This window comes from Otolemur garnettii, unplaced genomic scaffold, assembly GCF_000181295.1.
Source record: "Otolemur garnettii isolate 467f Iridium unplaced genomic scaffold, OtoGar3 scaffold00126, whole genome shotgun sequence".
In the NCBI taxonomy this organism is placed as follows: domain Eukaryota; kingdom Metazoa; phylum Chordata; class Mammalia; order Primates; family Galagidae; genus Otolemur; species Otolemur garnettii.
In genome coordinates, this window is record NW_003852521.1 from 5,362,505 (window position 1) to 5,381,153 (window position 18,649).

An 18,649-nucleotide genomic window follows, 5' to 3' on the forward strand; every position below is an offset into this window, starting at 1 on the left:
CTAACACTAAGCATGACCCTGAAGCATGACACTGAGCATGACCCTGGAGCATGACACTGAGCATGACCCTGGAGCATGACACTAAGCATGACCCTGACACTGAGCATGACCCTGAAGCATGACACTGAGCATGACCCTGACACTGAGCATGACCCTGGAGCATGACACTGACACTGAGCATGACCCTGAAGCATGACACTGAGCATGACACTGACACTGAGCATGACCCTGGAGCATGACACTGAGCATGACCCTGACACTGAGCATGACCCTGGAGCATGACACTGAGCATGACACTGAAGCACGAAGCTCCTCCCCAGGAGGAGTCGGGCAGGAGGCTGGACACAGAGGTCCGGAACTGAGAATGGGCTGGAAAGTGGGGATGCAGCTCAGGATGTGGGCAAGGGGCTTACACCAGAAGCTTGCCTTCCATTTCCCAAGGGACAAACAGGCAGAAGAGTGAGGAAGGCAGTGGACACCTATCTTGGGAAGCCCAAAATGAGGAACAGATGATGGAGGCCGTGGCATGTACCAGGAGGTGAGAAGAGCAGGAAGAGCTGTTTTCACATAGGCTGAGGGGAAAGGGTGTGATCAGCAGATTTAAATGACACCAGAGGGGCCGGGCACAGTGGCTCATGCCAGTAATCCTAGCACTCTGGGAGGCCCAGGTGGGTGGATCGCCTGTGCTCAGGAGTTCCAGACCAGCCTGAGCAAGAGCAAGATCCCATCTCTACTAAAAACAGGAAAACTAGCCCAGCTTTGTGACGGGCACCTATAGTCCCAGCTACTGTGGAGACTGAGGCAAGAGAATGCTTGAACCCAAGAGTTTGAGGTTGCTGTGAACTGTGATACCACAGCCCTCTTCACTCAGGAAAGCAGGGTCAGACTCTGTCTCCAAAAAATAAATAAAGCAAAATAAAATAAAATAGACCAGAAGTCAAGCAAGATAAATGTAAAAAGTACATTTTTGGCAATTCTATTCATTGCTGACTTCACTATAACCATTAGCACCCATGCTTGGTATCTTCCTGCCATTTGAGTAGAGCGAGTTGCACATGGAAATTTCATTCAGGCCAAATTGTTTGTGACCAAAATTCCTGTTTACTTGAAAATGTTTTTAACTTAGAATGTCTAACTTTTGGGTTGAAATTAACTGAGCCTCTTCCATGAAGTTATTGCTTTCTGTCTATAAATGATGGGTCACTTTCCCCTGAAATATGAGGCAGACTCTCAAATCAGAACATTAAAGCCATGCTGCGACCACGCTAAAATAAGACAGTCAGGGCCACGTTCACGCAGAGGCGGCAACACCTTGGCAGGGTAAGAGGATAACAGGTGTAGCTCAAGGTATTTTCCCCACTTCACACCCACCAGTGATCTCATCCTGGGAGAATTCTATTCCTTTCAGGAATTTCTTTTTTCCACTCTCATCTGTGATCAGCAGAACAGACTACTGGATTTTTAAAATTATAAGAGATTTCTTACAGTTATTTCATAAATCAGAGTGACTACAAGACAAATGGAAAACTGGGAACTGTGGGTCCAGCATTTATCTACCATACTCCCCCCAAAGGATAACTAACTGAGCTTCTTTTTTCTAAACGTTCCTTAGTTCACCTCTTCCTTCATCATTCCACTTCCCTACTGCTCAGAGTATAGGAATAGCAAAGATATTTGGTTGTGTCCAAAATGCAGGACAAGACTGATCATCCTTCCAGAAGTGAGCTTGATGCTAAAGTTACGACAGATAACGAAAGGAAAATGCAACCTCCAGCCTAGTAATGGAGATGCTTCCTCAGAATTAACTCCCTTTCTTACACACCTGAGGAAAAGAATTAAAAAGTAGGGCGAAGACAGTGGGTGGGTGGCGAGGGGGGAGCTTCCCTCCCATGGCTGAGACAGGGCAGCGTGGACACAGAAACGGGGAAACGCTCATGTTTAGCTCCCAGAGCGACACCGGGCAAGCCAGCTTCACGGAACCCTGACAGCCCTGGGGATTTACGTCTGTGCTGCGACCTCTACACTTTGATACACACAGTGTGTTCCTGTCCATTCCAACGGAGGCTGCTGTGGGAAATGTAGGTTTGTACTTCCGGACATTCATGCTCTCCCATTCTGAACCTCCCACCGCACACCCAGAGTTCTGCACTCCACCTCCTTTGAGGAACTCTTCAGCCCTCGGGTCATCTCCTCTAAAAAGTGAGGAACTGAGACTTGCAGGGAAGAGCACTGCAGGTGGAGTCCCACGACCATGACCCGGCTTCAAGTCCAGACTCTGCTCCTTCATCAGCAATGGTCATGTTACCTAATTTCCAGGGGGATAGCAGGAAGAAGATAACATGCGCAAAAAAGCCTCGAAAATGAAGTCTCTACACAAACATAAGGTGCTTTGTTTTTACAGATCATGTTTAAGGCCTTCCCACTAAACGATTCTGATTCCAAGTCCTTAGAAAGCGCCGTGCTAGAGAAGAAGGCGTGAAAAAGGCAGGCTCTGCTGACAGCATAGAAAAAAATATGGGAGGCCAGGCACAGAGGCTCATGCCTATAATTCTAGTGCTCTGGGAGGCCAGTGGATTGCTTGAGCTCAGGAGTTTGAGACCAGCCTGAGCAAATGCAGGATCCCGTCTCTACTAAAAATAGAATAAACTAGCTCGGCGTGTGATGGGCATCTATAGTCCCAGCTACTGGGGAGGCAGAGGCAGGAGACTGGCTTGAACCCCGAGTTTGTGGTTGCTGTAAACTATGACACCATGGCACTCTACCCAGGGCACTCTGGGTAGTGAGAAAAAAGAAGAAAAAGAAGAAAAGAAAATGGGAGACTGTATACAAGTGCCATACGGGGGACACTACAAGCCCAGTCTCTGCAGGACATAGGCGTGTCACCCTACTTCTGGGATTGGTGACTTCTCTTTTGTGCAATATAAATCTCATGTCCCCATTGGGCCCCTGATGACTAGGAGGACTTTTTGGTGGCTGGCTGTAGTGACCACCAATTAACAGGGATTGCAAAGGCTGAACCTAACCCCACAGTTTAGAAAGAGTGTTAAAGTCCCAGGTGACCTTTCCCTAGAAAATTCATAAACTACATCAATACGATTTTGTGGCATTATTTGTTAAACTGGCTTTACCATCTGGAGAACCTAATGAAATTTAGGATGTTCCATTCATGAGAAAATACATTTCATGTTCAAGCAGCCTTCAGATGCTTGGAACACGAGCCACTGTGGCTGAAATTACAATATTTTGCCTAGAAGACACAGGAAGAGCATTTGGAAAGGGGAGGTTGTAGGGAAAGGTGGGGATAGGTGGTATTTTCACTACAGTTTTACTCACATATTTGATAGAAGAAAATATCATTCCTCTAAATGTCAGTTTCTCAGCTTAAGTTTTGAACCATCTAAAACGAATCAGTCTTCCGTCACCCCTTTTTACTGGGGACCTTCTTGATGCATGCCTGTTAGTTACAACACATCGTCTCACAGATCCCTTTCTCAAGTCTTCTACTAAAATTGCCTGACTTTTTTACTTTTTAAGAAATTTCTATTCCCCTCTATCTCTGGAGTTAATCAATGCAATGACCAGATAGAAGCAAGAGTGAAAAGTGGGAGCTGACACCCACAGTTTTGTCAAAGAACGCACTTAATTCCATGTGACTGACACCCTTGGCTACTTTCTTAGCCTAAGCTGTGGTGCCCAGGAGTGTCTGGTCTACTTTCTACACCCCAATGGGGGGGGAGAACTCACACAGCTGAGGCTGGCCTGCGTGTACCGACCAGGGTGCCCGCCTGCCCTCATCAAAGAGTGCACCCCACCCCTTCTGAAGGAGAGCCTGGCTGGTGACAAGCCCCAGGCCTCCGCGAGGGGACAGCCTTCCTTCTACTTCAGCTTGTTTCTCTTCCAAGTATGTCTTCTGGGATTATAACCTGTTAGCATGCAACAGCACCGTCTCAAGGCCAACTCCAATGTCTTGGGGCTTAGTCTCCTGGATGCTCTACATCCGAGGTAGCAGGTGCTTTTTGGCTCTAAAGATTAGAGATTAGAAGTTATGTGATTATCTGGAATAGGAACTGAAATAAGACAGTGTTAAAAACACAGGCTGGTTTCCCACCTCCACGTGTTTTTTTTTTCTTTTTGAGATAGAGTCTCACTATGTCGCCCTCAGTAGAGTGCCATGGCGTCACAGCTCACAGCAAACTCTTGGGCTTAAGTGATTCTCTTGCCTCAGTTTCCCAAGTAGCTGGGACTACAGGCACCTGCCACAATGCCCGGCTATTTTTTGTTGTTGTTGTTGCAGTTGTCATTGTTGTCCAGCTGGCCCAGGCAGGGTTTGAACCTGCCAGCCTTGGTGTATGTGGCCGGCGCCGTAACCATTATGGGCACTGAGCCCCCACCTCCACTTTTTAATGGTGCAGCCTTTGGAAAGTGTCTTCCCTGAGCTATCTTTCTCATCTGTAATATGGAGGGAAGGACAGCTCTGCCTGCTGGGAAGAGTGTGCCGAATCAGTAAGACAACACACATCGAGGACAGAGGTTCAGGGCTGCATTTAGTCAACCGACGGTGCCTGTCAATATGGTCACTACCACAGGTTACTGTTTTCAGTGGAGCTTGTGCTATTAAAAGGAACCGTCGTCAGATAACTCACTCATTTCGTCCAGTTTAATAAAAGATAGGGATCGCTTCCCCCACCCCCGGTGTGGAAGAGATACTCTTTTCAAAAAGCCATCCTTTCACACATGTAATACAAATACCTTTAGAATTTTCCAATTCCCCTTTAAAAGCCTTTTACAAGCCGCGCCATGAGCTAAATTTAAACCGGAAAGGGCTTTGTGATCGTTTAGCTTTGCTCCAAAAAGCTCGAGGCTTTGATCCTTCAAACGTGAAGACCTATATTTTTCCTTCTTCTATTAGTATCGGTTTTGAGGGGCTGTGTGCTCAGGAGGAGAAACGAGGTCCTCTGAGAAAAACAAAATAAAACGGTTCTCTTTTTCTCTAGGTTATTTCTTCTGCACGCGGCCGTACCTGACTCGCCCCAGCTGCAGGCCATTTCCGCGTCACGGTCCAGCTGTGCCTCCCTACAGCTTCAGAGACTCTCAAGGGAGCAAGGCCCGGTGGCTGCCAACCGCTCCCTTCAGTGGGGCAGGGCACAAGCCCACCTTGTAACCACCCCAGGTAAGACCTTCCCTCGTCTCAGCTGGGTTTGGGCCCACGTGATGTCACCGGGGTGAGGAGGAGCTATCTCCAAACCCAGGCTCCTTCCCAGTAGTGGGACCAATAGTGTCGCTCCACTGCAGGGGCCGGGGACCTGAGTGTGGGGCCGGCATGGGGCAGAGAAGGTGGAGGAGGGAGAGGATTCCTCAGCCCTACTCTGAAACATCAGCTCTAGACCTTGGCTCACAGACATCAGACACTCCACAGCACAGGGCTAATTAGGATAATGGCCCAGACATCCTCCCGTCCCTCGCTCTAGGACACCTACGGAAATCCACAAGGCAACTCAAAGCCTGCAAGTGACGCTCAAAAACAAAGCAGGACCTTATTATCAATTTCAAATGATACATCACAACAGGCATAAGCGATAAAGCCACCAAGCACAGAAATCTGTCCTGGGGTTTTTTTAGGTGGAGCTCTAAGAAGGCAAATTTCCTAGCACTCTGAGAGGCCAAGGAGGGTGGATTGCCCTGAGCTCACAGGTTCGAGACCAGCCTGAGCAACAGCGTCTTCTTTAAAAATAGCGGGTGTTGTGGGGGGCACCTATAGTCCCAGCTACTTAGGAGGCTAAGGCATGAGAATCACTTGAGCTCAAGAGTTGGAGGTTGCTGTGAGCTATGACCTCACGGCACTCTCCCAAGGGTGACAAAGTGAGACTATCTCAAGGAAAAAAAGAAGGCCAATTTCATTCTTCACGCTCAGGCCCCATGGCGATTTTATATGTAATCAGTGTCCGCGGATGTTCCCTACATGTGGGAAGATGGACAGAGAAAGTCTCGTTTCTATTTAATGAACTCAATGTAACCCTTCCTAAAATTATGGGACCTGAAAGTGATAAGTGGTGAATCAGGAATGTACAGCAGACAGGCTGTGAAGTAAGAGTTTGTTTCCAGGTAACAAACCACGGGAAAGAAGAGGGCCACAGCTCTCTCTGTCACATTACTTAGTAAGTTGCCAATACCCCGGGGGAGGATGGGAAGGTGAGACTGGACTGGCCAAAGCTGGAGCGTGGACAGTCCCTCCTCTCTCCCGGACACTGTCCCTTAGCAGTTTTGCTGCTCTTGGTTTAGGTCCCTTGGCCAATACGCTGTCGGGAGACTTCACAGACTAAGAAGTAGCCCTTCCCCCTCTCTCCCATCCAGACAATGGGGCGTGTACACCAGACCTCTGGGGAGGGACCCTGGGTCACACTATTTTATTAGTTTACCTACTTATGATTTGATTGGTCCACGTGATTGACCCTCATTGTTGTTTATTTACTTTTATTTATTTATTTTTATTTTGAGACAGTCTCACTATGTTACCCTTAGTAGAGTGCTGTAGCATCACAGCTCACAGCAACCTCAAACTCTCGGGCTTAAGTGATTCTCTTGCCTCAGCCTCCCAAGTAGCTGGGACTACAGGCACCTACCACAATGCCTGGCTATTTTTTGTTGCAGTTGTCATTGTTGTTTAGCTGGCCCAGGCTGAGTTCGAACCTGCCAGCCTCGGTGAATGTGGCTGGCACAGCAACCACTGTGCTACGGTAAGGAGCCCCTCATTATTATTTAATTTCATTGTCTCAACAGCCCTATAAGGTCAGGGGTATCATGATTCCCATCGTACATATGAAGAAATAGGCTCAGAGCAGTTAAGTGACAGCTAAGGCTTGAACCCAGACCTGTCTGTCCCTAAAGCTCTTCTGCTTAACAAGGGCACAAATGTGCCTGACTGGAAACCTTCAAAAGCTGCCTCGCTACACGAAGGTCAGCCACCCCTGAAGTTTCCCTGTATTTTGGGAAATGGTGGAATGGACTGTAGTGTTGCAGTTACACAGTGATCCCCAAACCTCTCACCCCTGGCTGTGGAACTCCCCACCAGTGTCCCTCCTACAGGGAGTCTTACTCCATGTCAGGTGCAAATAAGCATGTCAGAAATGCTTCTCCGAGATAATGTCCTTCTACTTAACAGCCATAATCCTTGGCTTATCCTTTTCTTTCCCCAACCCTTTTATTGCTGTCTGTAATAAGAAGCTAAATGGACTAGAATCTTTAAATGCACCTTTACTCATCATCGATTAAACTGGACAAAAAATAGCCCCATCGGTTGTTAGATTCTTCCTGCCAGTGTTTTCCACGGTGAAGCTTTCTCAAGGGTATGGCAAGGGTGGACAGAGCCTGTCCGGGTTGGATCCCCAGGAGGAGGCTAATCTGTGCCATTAGCCAAAGGGCTATTTGTACCACCGTGGCCTGCAGGCCCTTTGAGTGGTACAATCCTCTTACTACCCAGTTCCAAGGAAGGCTAGAATTCCTACTAAGGAGATAAACTGCAAGAAACCCCCAGTTTCTTCTTATAAAAGTGAAACACAGGAATGGTGACAATTCAAACCACACAGAGGCATTCTGCGGGTTGGGGGAGGTTTGTGGCTGGTGCAGGGCTAGTTGCTCTATGAGCACGGGTAAGGGGGGCGTCATTTGCAGTGGAAGCACGTGCTATGGATGTAGGCCCGGTGGAGAGGAGACAATGCAGTAGTCAGAGTAAAAGTTAACAGCCTCTAACATTCACGATGGTGCCTCTGTGTCTATGCAATGGAAACTACTAGAGAGAACCTCTGTGCATATAAGAACTCAAGAATGTTACCCCATTTCTACTGTTGGTATACCCAAAGTCACCATACAAGGGGGGAGATGGAAAATTGTACCTGAATGTACCTTTATTTACAAAATATTCATTACACAAAGAAATTTTTTTTTTGAGACAGTCTCCAGTTGTCACCCTGGGTAGAGTGCCATGATGTCATAGCTCACAGGAACATCCAACTCAGGCTCAAACGATTCCTCTTGCCTCAGTTTTTCTATTTTTTAGTACTGGGTCTTGCTTTTTGCTCAGGCTGTCTCGAACTCCCGAGCTCAAGTAATCCACCTGCCTTGGCCTCCCAGAGCACTAGGATTATAGGTGTGAGCCACTGAGCCCAGCCTCATTACAAAATTTTACAAAATATTCTCTACATGTTGGTCACCTTTTGGTAAAATTTTGTAAATAAAGGTACATTGAGCTAATATTTCCCATTTTTCCATATGTATAGCAACCTTAGGGACACCCTATAGATTCTCCAGAAAGTCAAGTCACTTATTCGTCCTCAAAGTTAGGATGAGATTCATCCCAAAAGTACAGAGTTAAGGTGATTTATTTCCATAATAAAAAGTGCTTTGAAAAAGGTCTTTGTTTTTCAAAAACACAGATACAACCAGCAATAGTATCTATCTGTGGCAGCTGTGAAAACATTCAGTTGCCAATGAAGGTATTTTCTCCTTTCATCACAGCTGTTCAGTGTGGGGCAAAGTTCATTTTCCTCTTCCTCTGAGCTTCCAAATCACAAATTCTGGGCTCTCAAGTGCAAAAGATTGTCCCTGAATTTTCTTGGATGGGCTGCCACCATGTGGTAACCAGTAAAAGTGCACACAGATTCCAGTTTAATTGCAAGATCCTACTCCTAGGCTGTCTTAACACAAGTGAAGCATGACATAAAGTAAACCCACCTGCCACAGAAATATTCCAACTCTGTTGAGACACCTGCCTTCCCTGGCAGGCCTACAACTTGCTCCTCATTTCCCATCTCATATAACACAAGGAATGTGTATTTTTAGAACTCGGTCTGTAGTAATTTATTGCACTTAATGCACTCACTTTAATGTCACTTCGCTTGAAATCTGTGAGCAGCGCTGTCAGTTTTTAAAATGGGAAACTTCATTAACTCTTTCAGACATAAGTGAGAGAATAATAAAACACACCTGGATGCCCACTGCCTAATTTAAGAAAAATGGTGTGAAGGTTCCTGAGTCTCCTTCCCATCCATCCACACCCACATCGTGGCCCACATAAATGCTTTTCTGGTTTGGGTCACAGTTCTCATGTATTTCTTTATAATTTTACTTCACATGTACATAACTATAAAATATATACCTATGTGGATTGCTTTCAGACATATAAATAGGGTTATATGAAATACATCCTTCAGCAATTTGTTTTTTTTTTTCACTGAATGCTGTTCTTATAACTTTTCTTTGTTGTCTATAATTTTAGTTTTTTAATTTTCACTGTGGGTATGTCATTCTGTTTTTATGAATATACACCAATATTTATTTTACATACAATGATATGACGTATTCATTCACCCTTATGGGCATTTAGGTCACTGATCATAATACTTTTTGCACTATAAACCTGCTGCTCTGACCATTCTTAAACTCAGCTTATAGATATTTGCAAGAATTTGTCCGTGTCTATATATCCACAGTGAAATTCCTGGGTCAAAGAGTATCTCCAACTATACTTACCAAAGTGCTTATTTCATTTTTTTTTCTTTTGAGATAGAGTCTTACTTTGTTGCCCCTAGCTATTTTTAAAGATGAGGTCTAGCTCTGGCTCAGGATGGTCTCAAACTCCTGGGCTCAGGCAATCCACCTGCCTTGACCTCCCAGAGTGCTGGGATTACAGGAGGGATCTGCCACGCATGGCCCAACATCATTTGTTAATATTCAAACTTTCCCCAATCATCTGCAATACCTGCTGTCAAGTTTCCATACAAAGTCTACACACATGTATATAGAAAATTCTAGGCTTCTTCTGTTCCAATAGTCTATTTGTCTAACATACTATTCTGATTACTCTAAATGTATAATAATTCTTCTTACGTGGTTGTTCGGTATTATCTCCCATCTAGTTTTTCACAAAATTATCTTTTATGCTTCCATATAAATTTCATTTTATTTTGCTTTTTCTTAAAGACAGAGCCTAACTCTCTCGCTTGGACAGGATAAGTGGCCTAATCACAATCACTGTAACTTCAAACTTCTAAGCTTAAGCAATCCTCCTGCCTAAGAGAATCGCCTAAGCCCAGGAGTTGGAGGTTGCTATGAGTTGTGTTGCCACAGCACTCTACCAAGGGCAATAAAGTGAGACTCTGTCTACCAAAAAAAAATTACATAATTACTTTCAAGAGGTCATATATAATTTGTTATTTTTATTTCAAGGTACTTTATATTTTCTTTGCTACTATAAATTGTATCTTTTTTAAATTTCAATTTTGACTGGGTGCCCATAGCTCAGTGGTTAGGGCACCCACCACATGCACTGGGGTTGGCTAGTTTCAAGCCCAGCCCGGGCCTGCTAAATAAACAAACAAACAAAAAAAAAAGCTGGGCATTGTGGCAGGTGCCTATAGTACCAGGTACTAGGGAGGATGAGGCAAGAGAATCACTTAAGCCTAAGAGTTTGAGGTTGCTGTGAGCTATGACGCCATGGTACTCTACAGAGGGCAACAAAGTGAGACTCTGTCTCAATTAAAAAAAAAATTTCAATTCCACACTTTTCTATTGCTAGTGTTTAAAAATGTAATTGATTTTTAAACATTGATCTTATATCCAAGAATCCAGACAAACTCTCATTAATTCTTATATTTTAAAAAATAGATTCCTTTAGACTTATTCTGTAGATAATCATATCACCTAGAATAATGACAATTTGCTGTCTTCCTTTCTAATTATAGTAGAAGCTCTGTAAGTTGACCACCCAAGGGACTATAACAAACTGGTCAACATTTGGAAGTGGTCAACATAAGGAACTAGGCCTAAAATATTAATACAAATATGTGGTACATGTCCAGTCTATGAAAATTAGGTCAACTTAAGGAGGTGGTGAATGTAGTGGTGGTCAACTCTGGAGGTTCTACTTGTATTATAAATTTTGTTCCTTTTCTTTTTTTTTATATTATAGCATCAACCAGGAATTCCAGTACAGTACTAACTAGGAGATAATAACAAGCATTCTTTTTTAATTTTAAATGTTTGTAATATTTTTACTATTGAATGAGATATTTGCTGTATATTTTTATACACAATATATTAGACTAAGAAATTCCTTTAGACTGGGCATGGTGGCCCACATCTGTAATCCTAGCACTCTGGAAGGCCGAGGTAGGTGGACTGCCTGAGCTCATGGGTTCAAGACCAGCCTGAGAAAGAGTGAGACCTCGTCTCTAAAAATAGCCAGGCAGTGGCAGGCCCCTGTAGTCCCAGCTACTCGGGAGACTGATAGAAGGGAATCACCTGGCCCAAGAGTTTGAGGTTGCTGTGAGCTATGATGCTATAGCACTCTACCATGGGTGACAAAGTGAGACTCTGCCTAAAAAAAAAAAAAAAAAGAAAGAAAGAAAGAAAGAATTCCCTTAAATTCCATTTAAGAAATTAAAAAAAAAATAATAATAGATTTTATCTTTTTTTTTTTTTTTGAGACAGAGTCTCAAGCTGTCTTCATGGGTAGAGTGCCATTGTGTCATGGCTCACAGCAACCTCCAGCTCTTGGGCTCAAGCAATCCTCTTGCCTCAGGTTTTCTATTTTAGCAGAGATGGGGGCCTTACTTTTGCTCAGGCTTGTCTCAAACTTGTGAGTTTAAGGAATCCACCCACCTCGGCCTCCTAGCATGCTGGGATTACAGGTGTGAGCCACCACACCCATCTGATACTAGCTTTTATGGAGTGAATGTTCTGCACCTACTATGGTAGAAACACAGTTTTTAAGCTGATAATGTGGTAAATTTCAGTAATACATTTCCTGATGTTAAGTCACCCTGGCAATCCTAACATAAACTCAGTGTGGTGCTGTATTTGGTTGTCTAAATTTTGCTTGTGATTATTTCATCTACATTCATAGGTGAAATTGACCTTGATTTTCCTGTAGCATCTTGTCCATTGTGATGCTTATAAATGCAGTCGGGACATGCTCTTGCTTTGTCCACCTGCTGCAGGAAAGATGAGATTAGAGCCATCCGTTCTTTGATGGAATTCATTTGTAAAGCACCTGTTGCCTTTTCAGTTGGCTTGTTTGGTGAGTAGACGGAGTCAATGTTTATAACAGATACAGACCTATTCAGTTTTCTTTCTCCAAGTTTTTAAATTACGTCTTTAGCTTATACACTTCCAGCTTTTCTTCTCATCTAACACAGGCATTCACGGTTCTATGTTTCCAACATGAAATTTACCTTGCTTTGAAGCTGAGGCGTTTTCCACTGACAGCTCATTGTCAGGGACCCTTTTCTCTGAAACAGGTATTGTAGTGCAGCTTCCAAAGGCCCATGGGCCTCTACAACCAAGATCTTCTTTCCATCTAAGTTGACACCTACCAACCAAATGAAAAATCAGTATTAAAATCAAAACTTCAGATTCTTGGCTCCGCGCCTATAGCTCAACCGGCTAAGGCACCAGCCACGTACACCTAAGGTGGCGGGTTCGAATCCAGCCCAGACCCGCCAAACAACAATGACGGCTGCAACCAAAAAATAGCTGGGCGTTGTGGCGGGCGCCTGTGGTCCCAGCTACTTGGGAGGCGGAGGCAGGAGACTCTCTTGAGCCCAGGAGTTGGAGGTTGCTGTGAGCTGTAATGCCACGGCACTCTACCCAGGGGGACAGCTTGAGGCTCTGTCTCAAAAAAAAAACAAAACTTCAGATTCTTCCTCCCATCCTAATTCAGCCCAAGGGAAAATGCCCTTTTAAACCTTGGCCTTCTCAGGAACAGCCTACGTGACTGGAAGTGAGGAGAGGAATGCTGTAATTCAGCAAAATTCTCTATTCTAACCCTTTTTGGTTCCAATTCTTACCGGTGACTTTCTTTCTTTTTTCTTTCTTTTTTTTTAGTTTTACCACCAACTTTCTTTCTACAATGCATTACTATAATTCGCTCACTGTAATTTACTCTTCTTTCTCAGAGAACTTTCTGGTGAAGTGGCTCAGAATCTTCATCCCGATAATGCAGATGATGGGGAAATGCTGCGTCTCTGGATTACCTCAGAGCCTGGGCCTTAATAGTTAATGAAAAACTTACCTCCTTCCTTAATCTTTTACTAAAACTTGGCTATACATTTTTGGAAGTTTTGTTTGATTATTGTATAATTGGGATGCGAGAGGGGCATTTGCCTCTTTTCTATTCAAATTGGAGAAGAGAAAAATTTAGTCATCATAGGTCCCCACCGTCTCTAACTCCTAGGCTGAAGCCATCCTCCTGCCTCAGCTTCCCGAAGTACGAGGATTGCAGGCATGAGCCTTCACACTCTAGCAGAAAATGAAGAAGCACCTGAAGAAGCACACTACCTGATTTTTCAAGGAGTTCAATTACAGCTCTGGCAACAGGTGAAACAAAACATTCATGAGCATCCCCGCGAACCAGCTTCCCCAGGTTTCTATCTGTTACTCTGGAGCAGAAAATAAGGGAACAGGTGCATCAAAGCACAGTCAAAGCTCACGCGCCCCATTCCCACGTGACCTCCAAGGCAACGTTTCATAGACAGAATACGCTAACTATGAATTACAGAGAGGGCAAGGAACAAAGCCGTTAAGCCTCTCAGGAAACTTCACTCTGGTCCCCAGCTGGGGTTTTCTGACTCTGCTCATATGCCAGGATATAGCACAGGCCTGTGCAGGGCTTCCCTTCCCAACTCCGGAGACCCCCCTTTCAGGGGACTGCAATGGAACGGCGCCCTTGGAACAGAGTAACACCATCGTCCTATCGGCCACTAGAAACCAGAACCAGCACTTCAAATCTGGAGTGACCCAGTGGGACCTGGGGCTCACAGGTATGAACCCCATGACTTCACTATTTATCTCCCTAAATCAGGAAGGAAATAAATGGGCAACCACACACTTTTGATGGCTTCTGCACTTTCCTTGTTCTAGGACAAAACATTCCATAATGATTTAGACTAAAATGATGGTTTTCAATTCAGATTAGTGACATGATGGAGATATTTAGAAACATTTTCATAATTATCCCCTTTTATGAAAGACTTGAAACTACACCCTGATACCTTCACATTCTCCATCCAGCTTTTTTCATTGATTAGGGCCTTTTCATCCCTTAGAGCAGGTGTCCTCAAACTACGGCCCATGGGCCACATGCAGCCCACCTAGGACATTATCCAGCCTGCAGGGTGTTTTTGCCACCATTACCTGTCCTGCTTAGCAGCCAACTCGTCCCAGGGGCCACAGTCTGGCCCTCCAACTGTCTGAGGGACAGTGACCTGGCCCCTGTTTAAAAAGTTTGAGTACTCCTGCCTTAGAGTTATTCTAACACAGCCCTTGAAATTTACTTTTCTTTTCTTTTTTTGAGACAGAATCTCACTATGTTGCCCTTGGTAGAGTGCCATGGTGTCACAGCTCACAGCAACCTCAAACTCTTGGGCTTAAGTAATTCTCTTGTCTCAGCCTCCCAAGTAGCTGGGACTATAGGCACCCACCACAATGCTTGGCTACTTTGTTATTGTTGTCATTGTTATTTAGCTGACCTGGGCTGTGTTTGAACCATCAGGCTCCATGCATGTAGCCGTCGCCATAACCACTGTGCAACGGGCACCGAGCCAGCCCTGGAGATTTTCATGACAAAAATCCAAAGTGTGGGTCCACCCTGAGCCACAATAAAAAACCAAGAATGGAAGATGACACACGGAGGGGGCAGCCTCTCAATTAAGCCCAGATCAAGAGTCTATCTTTATAATTTGCTTATAACCTAAACATACTGTGTTCTTTTTGGGAGGCATGGTATAAAATAATTCCTAATTCCTGTGTAGGAAAATGAGGTTTTTAAACCTCAGGAAACAGGCTGACCCCTTGTGGGTGGGTAGCATTCTCTGTCCTATGAAACGTGAATCAGATTTCCCCAACAGTCCTGATTTTTCCCTCAAACTTCCAATAAAACCTGTGTCATTGATAAAAGCACTTGTCTTGATTTCTTCAGCTGGCCTGGGAGTAGGGTGAAAAATGGTACCGCTGGTGAAAAGAGTTCTAAGGGTTTTGTCTCTAGTCTGATAGAATGGCCAAGGAAAAATTATTATTACAGGAGGAGAGCTGGCCAAAGACTTTGTAGATTAGACCAGAACTTATTAAATGAATATGATGGTGGAAGGTTATTTCCAAAATGGCACCCGCCCATGATAAAAGGGTTAGTCTATGTCCCCAAATTCATGTATTCAGAATTTAAAAAGCCCTCAAACTCCTGAAATATTTTCAATGATTTTTTCATCTCCTAATTACTAACGTAGTTGAAACAAATAAAAGGAATTTATGAGGGGAAAAAAATCACAGTAGCAAAAGCGACGTAGCCATAGGTCAATGTTTTTTCAAATATTTTTTACCCATCAACATCTTTCTCAGGTTTCAAGGCATTGAGGACTTTGTTGCTAAATGAGTTTTCTGAGATCTGAAGAGCAAGGCCATGTACTCTGACGTCTTCATTGATCTTCAAGATTTCATCTATAATCTAAAGAAAAAACAAGACAAAAACCCAGAAATTAGTTTACAAAGGAAACTATATAAAAAGGGAATTCATCTGTTCCAGTTTTTGGTTTTGTTTTTGCTCTTCATTGAAGCCCTGGTGTAAAGCACCATGAAACAGCTTTAACTTCTCTTTGCATCGTGTTTTAAAAAGCTCAAGCTCAAAAAAAAAAAAAAGAAAAGAAAATGAAAATGAAAGAAGATAGCTGGGCATTGTGGCGGGCGCCTGTAGTCCCAGCTACTTGGGAGGCTGAGGGAAGAGAATCGCTTGAGCCTCAAGAGTTTGAGGTTGCTGTGAGCTGTGACGTCACAGCACTCTACCAAGGGTGATGTAGTGAGACTCTGTCTAAAGAAAAGAAAGTGAAAAAAGAAAAGGTTGGCTGAATTTTTCCAGTGACTTCTCTGTCTGTCTTATTGCTCCACTCTGTGTCAAAACCAAACCAAAGCAAACCAAACCACCCAAACCAAACCAAAGCTCAACGGCTATCGACATTTAGAAAGACTAAAGACAATCCTAGAACAACAGTCATTTTAAGCCAAACACCCCACTGGTTTCTGAGGAGGCCAGAGGCGAAGTGCTGCAACCTGGCCCAGCTCGGCCTGTGAGCTTCAAACACAAAGTGTTGGACAAAGTGTAGGAATCCTGACACACAAGGGTCTCTGGACCCCAGTGGCGCACAGGGAGCCTCGCCAAAGGCATCTGATAGAAAAGCTCTAAGCACACATAACTCCTTTTTTTAGAGGACATTAATTCACTATGAAAAAGACCAAAGTACACTTGAGAAGCTAATGTGTAACAGCCAATCGATGGCTAGGTACGTCTCTAAATAAGCCCTGCTCTGTCCTCTCTGTTTTTCTCTATTTTATGCCAAGAGATAAACTCCTGATTCATTTCACCTAACACAAGCATTTGCTCATAAGAAAGAAAATACAAACTTGTCCACAGGGATCTCACTCCAAGGAAGTTTTATTTTACCACTTTGTTCCACTGCGTAGCAAAAAACACTGCGGTACTGCTAGCTGGTAGGGAGGAAAAAAAGCTATTTGATGTATAAAATCAGAAAGAAAATTTTGTTTCATTTACTCAAAATTCTTTCATTCGTGCAACAAATGTCTTTTGAACGCCGACTTTGCACCAGTTCTAAGTAAAGGGAACACAGCTGTAAACAAAACTGTTCTCCTGGAGCTTAGTATTCTAGGGGAACAATGAAGTCCCTCTCCCCCCCCCCAAAAATAGTAATAACATCATCTCTGAAGGTGAAAAACTGATATGAAAAAAACCCCAGGTATGTGAGGTAAAGGGCCAGCCAAATGATGGGGGTGGAGGGTAGTCAGAGGCTATGAAATCTCAGAGCCCAAAATGAAGAGAGGGAACCCTTGTTACCTGGACCGAAGATTTGGTAGAAGGAAAAAAATCAAAAACAAAAATCGTAAAAAGTAAACTAGGATGATTTTTTCAACATTATAACATCATACTAATTCACTTTATCAGAATTTCATCAAATAAAAGTAGGAAATAGGGGCTGTGCCTGTGGCTCAAGGAGTAGGGCACCAGCCCCATATACCAGGGGTGGCAGGTTCAAACCCAGCCCCAAGCCAAAAACTTCAAAAAAAAAGAAAATAGGAAATAAACAATTCCTTGTTAAAAAATAAGCCAAGGCAAAGAAAAGCTTCTAAAAATATACATTGGAGAAAAGACTGTTTTTTCAATAAAGAGTACTGGGAAAACTAGATAGTCACACATAGAAAAATGAAACTAGACCCTTATCTCTCACCCTTTACAAAAATCAACTAAAAATGAATTAGAGACTTAAAGGTAAGAGTTGGGAATTATAGCCGGGCTATCGTGGAATCCTAGCACTCTGGGAGGTCAAGGCTGATGGACTACTTGAGCTCAGGAGTTTGAGACCAGCCTGAGCAAGAGTGAGACACCATCTCTACTAAAAATAGAAAACTAGCTGGGCACCTGTAGTCCTAGCTACTCGGGAAACTGAGGCAAAGAAGATTACTTAAGCCCAGGAGTTTGAGGTTGCTGTGAACTATGACACCATGGCACTCTACCAAGGGTGACAAAGTGGGACTCGGTCTCAAAAAAAGTAAAAATATAAAAAAAGATTAAAACTAAAGAAAAAAAGAACCTGGAAATCATAAAATTTCTACCAAAGGAAAACCCAGGAGAAACACTTCATGACCTTGTCTAGGTAAGGATTTTTTATGTAAGTTCTCAAAAACACAATAGACAAATGGGATTATACTAAACGAAAAAACTTCTGCACAGCAATGGAAACAATCAACAGAGCTACAGAATGGGAAAAAGTATTTGTAAACTATGCACCCAGCAACAGGTTAGTATCCAGAATATATAAGCACTTAATAGCAAAAATGAAATAAAATAATAAAAATAAAAACCCAACCCCCCCCCCAATCTGACTAAAATGCAGGCATTTCTTAAAAGAAGACACATAAATGGCTAGCAGGTATGTGACAAAATGTCCAACACCAATCGCCAAGGAAATGCTATCAAAACCACCATGAAATATCCCCTCACCCCGCTTAGAATGTCTCTTATCAAAAAGACAAAAAAAAAAAAATGTTGGCAAGGATTTGGAGAAAGTATACTACTTCTACACCATTGATGGGAATATAGATTAATGCAGCCATCATAGAAAACAGTATAGATTCCTCTATAGATATTTCTCAAAAAAAAAAAAACCTACAAAAATAACTACCACATGACCCAGCAATTCCCATTACTTAGGTATTTTCCCAAAAGTATTGAAACCAGTTTGCTGAAAAAAATATCTGGCTGGGCCCGTTGGCTCACACCTGCAATCCTATACTCTGGGAAGGAGAGGCAGGTGGATTACTTGAACTCAGGAGTTTGAGACCAGCCTGAGCAAGAGTGAGACCCCATTAGGCCAGGCACAGTTGGCTCATACATGTAATCTGAGCACTCTGGGAGGTGGAGGCGGGTGGACTGCCTGAGCTCACAGGTGGGAGACCAGCCTAAGGCAGAGGGAGACCTCATCTCTAAAAATAGCTAGGTATTGTGGCGGGCACCTGTAGTCCCAGCTACTTGGGAGGCTAAGGCAAGAGAATTGCTTAAGCCCAAGAGTTTGCGGTTACTGTGAGCTATAATCCC

At 43.7% G+C, this 18,649-nt stretch overlaps 1 protein-coding gene across 1 annotated transcript in view; it reads right to left on the reverse strand.

The window, feature by feature from the left end:
* Positions 1-18,649, reverse strand: part of MTHFD1L (methylenetetrahydrofolate dehydrogenase (NADP+ dependent) 1 like) — a 197,224-nt gene that overhangs the window by 165,489 nt on the left and 13,086 nt on the right. Inside the window, exons 5-7 of the mRNA XM_003797876.3 lie at positions 15,369-15,493; positions 13,333-13,433; positions 12,228-12,364 (exon numbers count right to left, since the gene is read on the reverse strand). Coding sequence (XP_003797924.1) covers positions 12,228-12,364; positions 13,333-13,433; positions 15,369-15,493 — 363 coding nt within the window. The remainder of the gene's footprint in view (positions 1-12,227; positions 12,365-13,332; positions 13,434-15,368; positions 15,494-18,649) is intronic.